The sequence below is a fragment of the Hermetia illucens genome, chromosome 1, assembly GCF_905115235.1.
Source record: "Hermetia illucens chromosome 1, iHerIll2.2.curated.20191125, whole genome shotgun sequence".
NCBI lineage: Eukaryota > Metazoa > Arthropoda > Insecta > Diptera > Stratiomyidae > Hermetia > Hermetia illucens.
In genome coordinates, this window is record NC_051849.1 from 70629226 (window position 1) to 70643280 (window position 14055).

The window sequence follows — 14055 nt, forward strand, 5'->3', positions numbered from 1 at the left end:
GTTTGGGGAGGTATTTTCGAGTCCCCAGTCTAGATCCGTAGCGTTTTGTTAATAGCAGACTAACAGCCTTGTTTGACGAGAGGCTTGGCTTCTTGTGGAGACACATATCATCTTTAGAGAGATTATACAGATTGGTTTCCAGGGAACTATAATATATTCCCCGTCAGTTTATCCTGGAGTCCTTTGCTTGACCCCTTGGTCTTGGTAGCTGTAGATATTGGTTCAGCAGGTTCCAAGCTTGTGCTCCATCATGGGTACTCATACACGCTTTCGACCTAGTGTCTATGCCTTCCTTAGACTTATATAAAACCGGATATTTATAAAATGTCTAAGCAGATGTATGGCGTTTAGTATGTTGTATTGCACCAGGATAGCCTTTGTAGGGCGGTGATGGAGGGAGCACTATTGTTCAAGTCATTACCACAGATATATGGACAAGATATTTCACACTGGAAAGGAAACAACTATTTTCCGAAAGTAAAATGAAGCGTTTAACCAAAAGCGAGAATATCTTTTGTGGCTCATACGCTAACTTTGAAAATGCTTAGAATGTGCATACATGTGTCAAAATCCTTTGCGTATGCCTATGTTGGCCACCTTTAATAGGCTAAGTGTGAAAATCAGGACTCATCTCTACTCTGGAGTACAAGACACTTTGTTTTTCCTTTTACGCTTTTAAGTCAACAAGTGAGTCCTGGTTAACGACTGCTGTTCGGAGAAGTGCTCACTTGTTAGCCCTGGAAAGTGGTTACATATTTGTTGGAAGACATTATGTTTACGAAGAAGTTGGGGACTAATGTTTATATTAACAATTTAAAATTCGAAATTTAAGTTGTTTTCAGTGGCGATTACCTGAAAAAGTCGATTGCACACGTTGAGTATATCAAGGATCAGTTCCTGGTTTATCTGATTACTTTCCCTTTTTAATCACAATATATTCCATGATATCAGGAGCCCATGAAACTTGGAGAATGATAAAAAAAGTTACCATTCGTTTTTCGTTAACACTGGCCGAAAAAGCACATCCCTCGTGGGTACCCACTTCCTTTGTTACGGTGCCATGTTCCTGTATTTGTGAGGAGTCCCTGCGGCCTATTAAATGCGATAAACACTGACAACTACTCCCTATGCAACAATTCGGTAAATCGTCTTTCTGTCGTGAGAGCTAGAGATAACCCCAAAGAAGCAAAAAAAATATACATAGAAAGATACGAAAGAAGAAAGTTGAGGTAACAACAAACCGGGCCAAGAAGACGAATAATAAAATTGCCTCCGCTTGCCTCCTTGTAATTTCCGACAATTTTTTGTTTATGAGCGGCCATGAAAAGTCCCGAAGGAGCGGCGAATGTCTTTACCCTTGAATATATTGTTTAACTTTTTTTGTGAGTAGGTAGTTTGCAACACGATATCTGATTAGGAGTCCGGAACTTCCTACATTATTAGCTTCTTTTCGCAGGCAATTTGGAAGCATTATGTGTGCCATAAGTCAAGCAAAGGTAAAATATATGGAATATTCTGGAAGAAGCTCATGACCCAAAAAACCCGTGTAGGAGTTATTTTCATGCACATCACCCGGGTTTAAGTTAATTTAAAATTGCCATTTGCAATCAAAAAATATTAAGAAGTTCCGACGCATTTGCGAGATGTTTTATTTGTTCTCGAAATAAAATTGCCAATCTGGAGTGGATGAAAATTCTGGATTGAAGCGAAAACCGGGATTTATCTCCAGAATTTATATACGTTTAGTGTGGGGAGCAAATTCTATTTAGAAGCCTCGTGTTTTGTACGGTTACTTGCTAAGTGTTAATTTTTAGGGCTAACAGATGGCTTTCGACTGCAGATGAATACCAGATAAGCCTACTTTAATACCTAAACTGTCTACTTTAGAGTACTTGAGTAGAAAAGTCATTTTACCAATGTTTAGTAGTTCATTACTGAAATCTTCAAAACTGAAAACCTCCCTAGAAAATCACCATCCCTTTCAAGGGAAATACATATCAAGTAGAAATTTTCTTCTTATCGGTCTTTAAAGTTATCTTGAGCCTCTTTATCCTTATTTTCATCGTTTTCTCTTTTGAAATGTCGTACAGAATGTTGGTTGGGATTTGCCCCATGGCCATTCCTTACAAGCTCGTTGCAAGGAGTTGGGCTTGTATAAATTACTGGGCGAGTCCCGTGTCCTCTGTTCGAATGGATTATGGGCACCACGTATGCCCTCATGCGTCCCCACCTCCATGCTTTCAAATTACTCGGAAGATAGTCCACCTTCAATACGTATAAAAATTGGCACTGGTTCGGGAGCATTTGAGCCGTCCGGCGTCCTAGCAGTTTTGCCCGGCAGCACGTTGTATCTGGATTGCATGTACCCGAGACGCCGAGGGACACCGGAGTGGACATGGACCGGATGGTTTAATCAGTATTATACCGGTAAAATTATATTAGTAGAAACTTTGTAATTAAATGGTTTTATGCCTTTAGACCGAATCCTGCAGGATGGTCGACGATACCGGAGGAAAAAGGCCTAAAATATCGTCTGACCATCAAGGACATCCAAAATCAGGACTCCGGAACGTATACATGTGCTACACCACGTGGACTCACAAACAGCATAGTGATTGTCGTTGCGACGTCCCAATGCCCCCAGATGCCGGAGCCGACGCCACCGCTCTCTCTACGCTTAGAAGGTAATAAATTGGGTCAACGTGCCTTGTACTCTTGTCCATTAGGTTACACTATCGAGGGAACAGCAAATTCAACGTGTTTGGCTTCGGGAAATTGGTCATCACCTCCGCCCTCGTGTCACCCTGTCCAGTGTCCACCACTATACCTGGAAGATCCCCATCTCAGTTTGACTGAATTGAATACGTCAGCCTGGGGTCGAGCCGTGTTCAAATGTTCATGGGGCTTTCGATTAAGTGGACCGCCTGGACTGGAGTGTGAACCAAGCGGTGAATGGAGCGGTCCTGTTCCGAGATGTCGCGGTAAGTACCAAGGATATTTGTACTTGATTAGAATATTTAACTAAATTGAAGCATTAGACGTGAAATGTCGAGTCAGAAAATGAGGAGTCAAAGAGTAAAGCGTTTATCTAGCGCACTGAAGCGGTTAGGGTAGACTACATACTATATTCATTCATGAGAAGTGAAAGGGCTGGCATTCCTCATCTCATCAAACATGTAGCGAGTAATGTTCGCGTCTGTTGAAAGCATATGGAGCAGCGTTGACTCTTTTCCTTTCATTGGAACACGGTTCAGTGAAAAACATTTCAGAGGAATCGTTGATGGAATATGAATTCAAGAATTATATGGGTTATGGTTTTATAATTTGGGGAGAAACACACTTTTCACTTATTTTCAAATATTCTATCAAGATGTTTTTAAACATGCTTAACACAATTACACATACTCACTTTCGCTTGAAGTATGAAAGGCTCTAACACTCTGAACGTTGCGCCATTGCTTTTTTCTTCGACTCGTTAGTAAATTAAGGCGAAATCGTATTTCTGGAAACTTAATTATATCATTTGCAGTTTATAGCACTTTCTAGAAGAACTAAATATTGATTTCATCACACATGGCGGTTTTGACATTCGTATTTCGCATACATCTCATCCAACTGCATCGGTGCAGCGACCACGTCCTCCAATCTGAAAACTTTAGATGCGATTTGATATGCAAGACACTCCGTACGGTAACCTTTCCCGTGGCTTTTTCGGTGGTCGATTTCTATCAACTATGCCTTGAAAAGTCGTATTAAATTTCGATCCGTCTGCATTTTCGCTAGCCAAACGATCCATCGCGGTTTGCAAAATTTAATTGATGTACAGTATGCAAAAATCGTATTCGTACACCCTATATTTTGCGGGTTTTTGGGTTATTTCTGAGAAATGATAGAAAATTCGTTCAATTTTATATAACAATTTTTTACATAAATATGTATGTAGTTGTTATAGAACATTAATCTTAAATTTTATTTACATCCGTTTGTTCAAGAGAACAATTTCCAAATTCAATCGAAGCAAAATTCGTATTCGTACACCCCGACTAGCGGCTTGAACTCAATCCCTGTACGATATTAATCATTTTGCACTGTAAAATTCTAACGGTAAATTCTTGAAAAAGTGTGGTTGACAGTTCGAGCTAAAGTGTTTTGGGAATTACAAATAAAGAGTTAATTCTTTAACAAATTTTCCAAATGAGTCGAAAAGGTAGTGAATTTTCGAACAGTGATCGTAAGATAGTGATACAGCTATACAAGGATGGTAAATCCTTGAGACAAATTGCAAAAATTATGCATAGGAGTCACTCGACAATTCAATCTGTAGTAAAGATTTACAATTCGTCTGGTAGAATCGAGAAGAAAAAAAGAAATGGAAACAGATTAATTTTGTCAGGGAGACACCAATTCTTTGTTCGGCGTGTTATTCGACAGGATAACACGATAAGTGCAGTGAAATTAGCAGGACTTTTGCAAAACCAGTTCCAAATTAAAATTACACCCCAAAATGTTCGGAATTATTTGCGTAGATTCGGTATACAGAGCCGGACTCCCGCTTCTAAGCCATTTATCAATAATGTCAATAGAAGAAAACGGTTAAACTTTGCAAAAAGATATCTAAACAAGGATTTTCGTTATTGGAAACGAGTAATTTTTTCAGACGAGTGCAAAATTAATCTAAAGTTGTCGGACGGACGGGTTCGTATATGGCGAGAAAAAAATACGAGGCTATATCCAAAAAACATGCTTCCTACATTTAAGCATGGAGGTGGTTCGTTGATGATTTGGGGATGTTTTGCAGCTTCTGGTGTTGGAAACTTGCATTTTATTGATGGAATAATGAACGCGAAGCAATATGTGCAAATTCTTAAATCTAATTTACATCAGAGTGCGCAAAATTTAGGAATTCGTAGGAAGTATATTTTTCAACAGGACAATGATCCGAAGCATACGGCACTTCACACGCGGCTTTGGCTACTCTACAATTGTCGAAAGTGTTTAAACACGCCTCCACAGAGTCCTGACGTTAACCCAATAGAAAATTTATGGTCTATTTTCAAGAAGAATCTAAAAAATTACAGTATTAGGAATAAAGAAGACCTGAAAACTGCCTTGCAGACCGAATGGCAAAATATTTCACCGAACTTAACCCAAAAATTAGTTCAATCAATGCCAAATAGGCTTAGAGCAATAATAAAACAAAAAGGATTTCCCACGAAGTACTAAAACTATATTTCTAGCACATTTTTTGAAGTCTGTAGGTGTACGAATACGAATTTTGTTTTGAGTTTTATATGAATTACTGTTTTTATTATTAAGTTTAAAATATATTTTATACCTGTTATTATGTACATGAATTAACCTCTTCATTTGCTATAATAATATACAATTTATTTATCTCTTAATGTTATATTGGACTTAAAAATAACAAATAATAGGTAAAAAAATGGGTGTACGAATACGAATTTTGCATACTGTATATACTGCTAAGTGTTCAACCAGTTGATATAATTCATGTTTGTATCTAAATCGCGACACCACTTTTTGCTCTGTTTAGTTTTCGGAGAATTTTCTACTGAAAGACGATAACCTGATCTTTCGATCCCGTCGTCCACGTTTCTGTTCCGCATGAACTTATCGTAGTAACTCGCATTGAATAAGAATCATTGCAATGCCTAGCTTGCTTCTTTTCTAAACCCTTCTTGATTTACGCCCATTATCTAAATTAAGAAATTAAGAATACATTCAAAGTGTTTCTTGATTGTTATAAAAACCGGCAGAAAGGGTGGTAATTTGTGGGCCGGCAACCTATAAATTCCAAACCACCTAGCTACCAAAATGTCAAAAGCCACCGCCCCGCAATGCAGAACGGGTTTCGGTTGGTTTTTCAAATGTAGGTAAGCTCCATAATAACGGCAACGCCCCCGATTTCTCCAGCTTGAAAGAGGATTCTGGAATATCGGCTGGACATTCTAGATGTGACTCCGTGAACTCCGGAGTGAAATCCAGAGAATTTCAGGATTGTGTGCGTCGTGTCAAGAGAGAAATTGCTATTGCACTGGTCGGGGAAGTGAAAGATTCCGCAGAACGCAATAACTTCAGAAGTGTCGACCGCATCACGAAAAAACTTGCACCAGGTCTCAAATCTCTCGATGGTCTTGTCAAGGCTGATTTCCCATTGAAGAATTGGATGATCGTTAAGATTCCAAAAAAGAGCACCCGATTTGAGTATGGTATTTGGAGGGATTCAGCGTGATCACTGCCATTGCAAAGATAGTAGCTAAAATAATCCTAGAACGCATCAAATAACACCTCGAAAGCTTGATGGACACAGAACAGGTTGGTTTCCGTTCTTGATCCTCCTGTATTGACCGCATCAATACCCTACGGATCATTTTAAAACAATATGCGTGGTTTCGGTTTTCACTGCACGTAGTCTTCATCGATTTCGAGAAAGTTTTTGGCAGCGCAAAGAGGGAGTGAATCACAGAAGGGGCATTCCGGAGAAATTAGTAGCAACAATTAGAGTGACATATGATGATACAAAATGTCACGTGCTGCAGCGAGGTAAAATGTTAGAGGATTTTGAGGTCCAAAGTGGACTCCGCCTAGGTTGCATCCTGTCATCGATATTATTTCTACTTGCTATCGGTGGCGCTTTTTATGCTACTTTATCCGGAGGACATGGAGGTTGTTTAATGGACTATCATAGCTTTTCTCAATCACCTTGACTACTCTGATGACATATGTTTGCTACATCGCGGGTCATAGACCTTGGTCAAATGGGACTGGATTTAAAGAGAGAGGCAAGTTGAGTTCGACCAAAGATAAACACTAACAAAACCCAGGTTCTCAGTGTAACGGATGTTCGCCCTCTCCCTATCTGCATTAACGGGTAGAGCATGCAAGGCGTTCATCAATTTACATATCCAGCAAGCGTGGTTTCTGCCGACGGCGGCATCGAACTAGATGTTGTCCGACGCACAAACAGAGCCAGATCCACTTTCGCTGCCTTGTCTACAATCTGAGTTGAGACTTTTCTGTGCTTGTATTCTTTCTGTGTTGCTATATGGGAGTAGCACATGGAAAGTGAACCCCACTGTTACTCAGAAGCTGCAAATTTTCGTTAACCACTGTTTGCGATGTATTACCGGAGTACCCTGGCCTGGTAATATCTTGAAAATATAAGCGACCGGCTATGCACTCTGCGCTTGCGAGGCAAATTTAAAAATATAAGCCTCATTAATGTTCACGTCCCTACAGAGGAGACTGCAGCGTCGGAGAAGGGTACCTTCTACGTGGCAGTAGAACGAACCCTCGAAGCCTGTCCCAAAGATAATATCAAAATCATACTTGGGGATTTTAACAGACAGGTAGGGACGGAGCCTGTATTCAGGCGATACGTTGGCTCCCATAGCTTACATCAAAATACGAATGATAACGGACTGCGGATTATTCAATTAGCAATGTCACATGAAATGGTTATTGGAAGTACCTGGTTTGCGCGGAAAGTGGTCCATAAACATATGTGGGCCTCTCCAGACGGGACCACTTTCAACCAAATTGACCACGTGCTAATCGAACACCGCCACCTCTCAGCCTTGATGAACGTCGGAACATATAGGCGGGCCAATGTGGACTCGGACCCCTATCTCGTTGGTATGGCACCATGGGAATAACAACACCATCTCGAATCCCCTCTCACAATCAGGTGAAAATAAACACTGAAGCCATCCCAAAACAAAGTCCTCCATAATATCCATAAGGGGGAAATTGATGCTGCAGTAACCGCACCTAACAGAGATCCTGGAGATGAAGCATCAATAAATGATCTTCACAATTATCTGAAGAGCGTTATCATTGGTACGGCTACAAACAGACATGGCTATAGTTGCAAGTGATAAGTTGAGTCCCAATTCACTGTTCCCCGTTCGTCGTGACCTGTATCTCCATCATGTACTTTTTCTACTATTCTTTCTTACTGTTTATCTTAATAAAATAAATATTAAAGTTACCAACAAGAGAAGACAAATAAGTGCAAATAAATAGGTGCGTTTTCAATAAACACAGAAGAAAAAGACATCCAGACAGATGAGCAACAAGAAACAAAATTAAGCAATTAGTTATGTGGGTGGAACTTAAAAATTTTCTTTCCCAAATTTTTAAATCCAAAAAGGCCCACTAGCAAAATTCACAGATGGCGAACTGCCGTTTCAACCTCATAATTTGTTTAGATTTGTTACCAGGAAACTTCAGTGCGCTGTGTATAGTCAAACCGATAAACATCGAGAAACTTGCCCTTCGTTGCAGAGTACGCGAAAACCAGTTCAAAATGAAAAAGAAAAGAAAAGCTCGCGGATGCGGAGACGGAACGCAATCACTTACGAGATGTTAAGTCCTCAGACGAATACAAGAAATGATAAACTCTTTCGGTATGCTACCAAGGGAAGGATAGGAATTTCTATTCTTCCAGACGGGATGGAAAGATGAAGTTTAGCAACACTGGTTTCTATGGAAAAGGCTTGTAATCCAAAGGTCGAAAGCGAAGTCAAGTGTACATGCAGAATGGCCGGGAGCAAAGTTAGGGAACTGTTGGCTCTCTTTATTAGCAGCCGGAAAAAGCAATGCTATGTAGGTCAATTTATTTGGAACTAGGTGATGCCTAACCCCTGAGCTTAGCGAAGGTTGGATCCCAGGTTGGGCGTCATTTGTAATGACTTATGCGATTGTGCGATGCCCAGAGAACCACCCCAGTTAGCCCCGTTTTTAAGGTTTTATGTAAAACAAAACCTTATTAAAATCGGTTTATTGTCTGTCTGTCGGTCTGTCCGTCACACGCATTTTTCTCATAAACGGTTATCGCGATTCACACCAAGTTTGGTGGATAGGTGGGAACTGTGAACGGTCACGCATACAGTGTGTTATATCCTTTTAGGTCGAATTGAAGGGGGTCCCATACATGCAAAAGAGGGGTGTATAATTTTTTTTCGCCAAATATAGTCATGTGGGGTAAGTCTCGGTTAGTACTTTTCCATGCTGGTGTTAGTTTTGACATTTGTTGGAAAGGTGGGCAGTGCGGGGGATCGAAAGTGATAATTTCTTTAACGGACCCATTTTCATAAACTAACCAACCGAAAATGCGCGCTCTACGTGAAAGATTCGTTGAAGCTCTTGGAACAAACAGAGTCATATTGGATGGCAATTCGAAGCTAGTAGCGTTGCAGCCGCGGTCTAGGGCATAGGGTGGAAATTGCCGACTGACGGGTGGAGTGTCATAGGCCCCTTTACTGGCCACAATATTTTAATGAACCACAAGGAAAGAGTATAAATCAGCTAAAAGGAAACTCCGCAGCGCGATAAATAAAAGCAAAGCTCGCATTGTATGGACATTATTCCTTAAACATCCTTTACCGGTTGATGACAATATTGTGAAAGGCGCTTAGATTGCTCACTTTTCAGCATGCTATCATGGAGGCTTGAAGGGGCAATTCTCCCTAGGACAATTAAGAAGGCACCAAGTCCTGATATTCCACCAGATCAGGAAAAAGGAAGGTGACTATGAGCTGCCGTCTGCATAACGATCACTTTGTATACTTAACAGGGCCGAAAAGCTTATTAGAGGTAGATTCGCTGAGTCGATAGTGCTACCGGCGACCTATCCTTAAGGCGGCTCCGATTTAGAGCAGGAAGATCCACGGCGGGTGCTGTCATAGAGTTCGTGGATGCGGTTTATCACACCAGCTGCCGATTTCGATGAGTAGTGCTCCTCATAATATTTGGTGACAGGAGTACCTTCAATTGCGTAATACGAGCAGCCACACTGAAAATTTATTCCACATGATGGGTTACCTGCTGCCCATATCGAGGGATTATCTGAGAGATCGCTCCTCGCTCTATGAGACGCTAGAGGAGGGTAAATATCTTGTCAGGAATCGGGGATCCATCCTAGGGTCGAACCTCTGGGTCGCTTACTATGATAGTATGCTTAAGACTCAACGTACTTGAACATTCACGTCACGGTTATGAGGATGAGGTTGTGGCACTTGTTTCCAAACGCACTGCTCTATAATGCACTCACATTCTCTCTGAAACAACTGTGATGGTCATCACAGGATTCCCGTTGCGAGGCTTACAGGTTATTTATAAGTTTATAAGTTATATTTGTGGTTGAATCGAAGGTATGATGAGATTGATTATTTCCTTAACCAGCTTTCAAGCGGCCCATTTTCAGTCTTACCTGCACAAGATTCAGGAGGCACAATCCCCTGACTCTTTTGTAATGAAGATGTGGAGAGCGCAGGCCACGTCTTTTTTTTCTTGTGGAAATTGGGATGGGATTTGCTAATAACAATATTTAACCAAAGCTTAGCTCTTTCCAGCCAATGTTATCAGAGAGAAGCTGAGAATAGCTGACAGATGGAACCGTGTTGCGCATTATTCTCGGTTCTTCTTTTGGCAAAGAAGGTTGCGCTCGACCGGCGGAGAAACAAGATGGCAAAGGGTTCCTTGAAGTAAAAATTCTTTTCTCACTCTCCCCATCCGTTGGCGAAACGAATTCTGTGACTTGAAGGGAGGACTAGCCCGAAGTAACCTGTTAAACGGTTCCAGGCTAGTTTAGTTGATAATCCGACGACGTACCATTGCGGGAGTGCACAACATTCCGTGCATATATGCATTCACCCACCCCACCCACAAAAAAAATCGCCCTCTTCCAATGCCACTAAGAATTTGTAACTTCCAAGGTCTTTTTGTCGAAGATACTAATGCTTGCACAATATTTTAATTATTATCGGGTGAGAGGACAATATTCCTCTAATTATCGCACCCTTCTTGCACTCTCTAGAAAAGATATAGGGTTCGGTTGACCTAACTAGGGGTCAGCTTTTGTATACCTTTTGGAGTGTGTTTCTTTAGAATCTGGGTTCACTTCAACCCTCTTTCAATAATTTTGGTATTTGGAAAATAGTTGAAATCGTCCCAAATTACGCTGGTTTTACTAGAAACTCTGATCTAAATTCGTACGCTTTTAGAAATTACGGTTGTCGAAGTAAGATAAGATATCAGTGGGAACAACTGAATTAAGCGAGATGGATTTGTATTAAAATTTAAATCAAAGCCTTTTCTTTACTTAGGCCGGTAAATGTCCCTTAAAGTTGAATCGTTACAAAATTCCTGTAACATTTCCTGAACGACATTTCACTCAACATGTACAGTGAAAATAAGCAACACCATCCTCGCACACCTTCCTACCTAAATCCATTATGCAATCAGTTCCCTATTTAGAAGGCCGAATGACATTATAATTCACTCCAAAGAGATTTGCATGCAACTCTATTTTCCAGATTTACATAATAAACTCGTTTTCGTTTTCGTTTCTTTCACACAGCAATTCAATGCCCACAACCTCTGGTACCGTTGAATGGAAGGATCGACGGAACGAGCGGCTCGAGTAGCCATCGTAAATATGCTGTAGGTGCCCTCGTTACATTCAGCTGTACAGAAGGACATATTCTTGAAGGAGAGGCGAGCATTGTTTGCACGGAGACTGGGTTCTGGTCACATCCGCCTCCATTCTGTAAGGAAACATTGTCCATCGAATGGAATATATTTCCGTAGCTCATAGAACTTAGCGACTAAGGAACCAAACTGTAGGGGTAGTTGCTTATGGTGTTGCAAAGAAAAAATGAATTTATGAACGAGGGTTTCAGTTTGTATCCTTAGAAGATTAGTGAATTTACACTAATTGTACCTGATAAGGGAGGAACTCCAATCTTCATTCTTTCGAAGCGATATTTTTCTTAATAATTACGACTTGCTATAGATTTTAGATTTAGATGCTTTATTCTATGAAGATATAATTCAACATTCAAACATTATTCAATTAACTGCACACTCTAATAAATCGCTTAAACTAATCCCAACAGGCAAATCACAGTGTCCGTATCCTGGGGATCCACCGAATGGTCTGATAGCTCCACTCAAATTCCACTACGACCCGGGAGATCTATTGAGTGTCCAATGTCGCCCAGGATTTGTCGAATTCAGCCCGTCAAGTCCTCCGGAGCGTCCGAGCTGCCTGCCTGACGGAAATTGGTCTGGACCCGTGCCACAGTGTCGCAGCTATGAGGAGGTGTAGCTCCGGCGTTTTCAGCAGAACGGGAATCGCAGTGAGGCCGAAATTGTAATGATGTACTGATGGAGGCTCTAATGGGGAGCTAGTGACGGTTCGCGACAGAGCAGGCTATGCAAATTCAATTGTATATGTATGTTTAATAATTAGATTGGAAATTGCAGTGAGTTCTTTTAGATTCTTTAAGCGCAGGGTGATATTAAAAATGTATTCTTAGAGCAGACTAGTATAGCGATAGGAAAGGTAAACTAGGCGACCCAGAAGAGCATCTTGACTAAATGGAAAGAGTACGAACGAAACCATTGAGGAGATCAAGTTGCACCAAGAAAAGGAAGATCCTGTTCAAATATGACTACTCATTCAAAGCTCAAAATATTCTGGTTTCAAATCCAAAACGTTGTAAATGGTTAACAGGCGAAAGCGGGGGAAAGTACTCTTCTGGATAATATTTAACAAACTTAACAATGCATTCAATAATAGAGAATTTAGCAGAGCGAGAGACCATTACGAACTGACTATGGAGTATATTATTATTGCATATCAATGTACAACACTTTTGTAAATAATTCAGGGGTCACCAACTAGCAAATCTGAGAGGACGCAGCAAACGTACTTCCTTCCCAAACTGATCTGAAGTTTCAATATTTAATGACTCCGCTTGCAGTTCACTTTCTTACAATTATTTAATCTTCTCAATTATGAATCTACTTACAACTATAGCTAAACGTTCTAACTATTCGTCCAACAATCTATTAACGTATCATTGTACTTATAAATTTCAGTACCATCTTCACATTTCCGTCAGATTTTCTTGCATTATTACAATACAGGGGTTACTAACTTGCGAAGCATACAAATATACAAAATGGAGTTATAGCAGTTACAGTATAAAATAAAACAAATGTTACATTACTATAAATTTACACAGGAGAATAATTGTTATCGCTGAACCAGTTTTAAATGTAATCTAGAGTGTAACATACTTACATATATTAAACTAGTTTCGATGAGGATAACACTTTGGAAATACTCGATATAAGCCAGTTACACGTACCTACGAAATCAGAATCAAAATAAAAGAAAGGAACATTTATATAGTTTGAATTTCTTGGGCGGTGGGTTGATGTTTCACAGATTTAAACTAGACAATTGGACTATCCGAGATAAGGTGGTACTTGACAGTGTAAGAAGTAGAAATGGTCTAAGGCAGGCAAGTTCAAGCGTGAAAACAAAAATGAAATTTCAAATATTGTGATGTAAAAATACTGAACAAAGTTATTAAAATGAAAATAAATATATATTTCCGCATATCGATTCAATCTGGTTGTTTCATTCGCATATCGGGGAGCATAAAATAACTCAGTCCAATAGAAAGCGACTGGCTTATCAGGGTCGGCTTTCCGATATATGATCCTCTCCCAGGACCCTTCAGGAGGCTCAAGTGCGAGCGTCATTCAATAAAACATCCTCATTCAAATGAAAAAATAAAAGGGAAACCCAAATCAACCAAGTGACTTATTCCTTACACCCGGAAGCTATCTCTTATCGAGAAAGATTTCCTTAACCGGAAACAAATTATCCGTTTCCTGTTGGCGGTAGTCAAACATCTTTGTGTATCATGCGTATCTTTATGTATCTCCAATGAACGACTAAACGAAGGAGAAAGTTCTTTTCTGAAAATCAACAACTTTATTAGCGAATAAATTTCCTTCCTTCCGTCGTCAGTCCGACGACGGTCACTGGATTCCTGTTACCAGACACGGGGCCGGGAGCATTCCCCTGGGGGGCTTTTGCCAATTTGTATTGTAGCGTGAAGCAGCAATAAAATGATCTGGGAATCGTAGGGATGCAGTCTCATTCATCGTTATATATTGTGTGCCGAATTTCTTTGTGGATAGTGCGCCCCGTTTTCATTTTTATTCTCTGAG

General features: G+C 40.3%; 1 protein-coding gene across 3 annotated transcripts in view; it reads left to right on the forward strand.

Moving 5' to 3' along the window:
* Positions 1–13446, forward strand: part of LOC119649251 (locomotion-related protein Hikaru genki) — a 113481-nt gene extending 100035 nt beyond the window's left edge. For 2 of the 3 annotated variants that reach the window (XM_038051322.1, XM_038051332.1), the window contains exons 6-9: positions 2091–2416; positions 2479–2981; positions 11384–11572; positions 11922–13446. In XM_038051322.1, coding sequence (XP_037907250.1) covers positions 2091–2416; positions 2479–2981; positions 11384–11572; positions 11922–12133 — 1230 coding nt within the window. In that variant the 3' untranslated portion in view covers positions 12134–13446. Of the gene's footprint in view, positions 1–2090; positions 2428–2478; positions 2982–11383; positions 11573–11921 lie in introns of all 3 variants that reach the window. The other variant, XM_038051340.1, reaches the window with a different exon arrangement.
* The last annotated feature ends 609 nt before the right edge of the window (positions 13447–14055 follow it).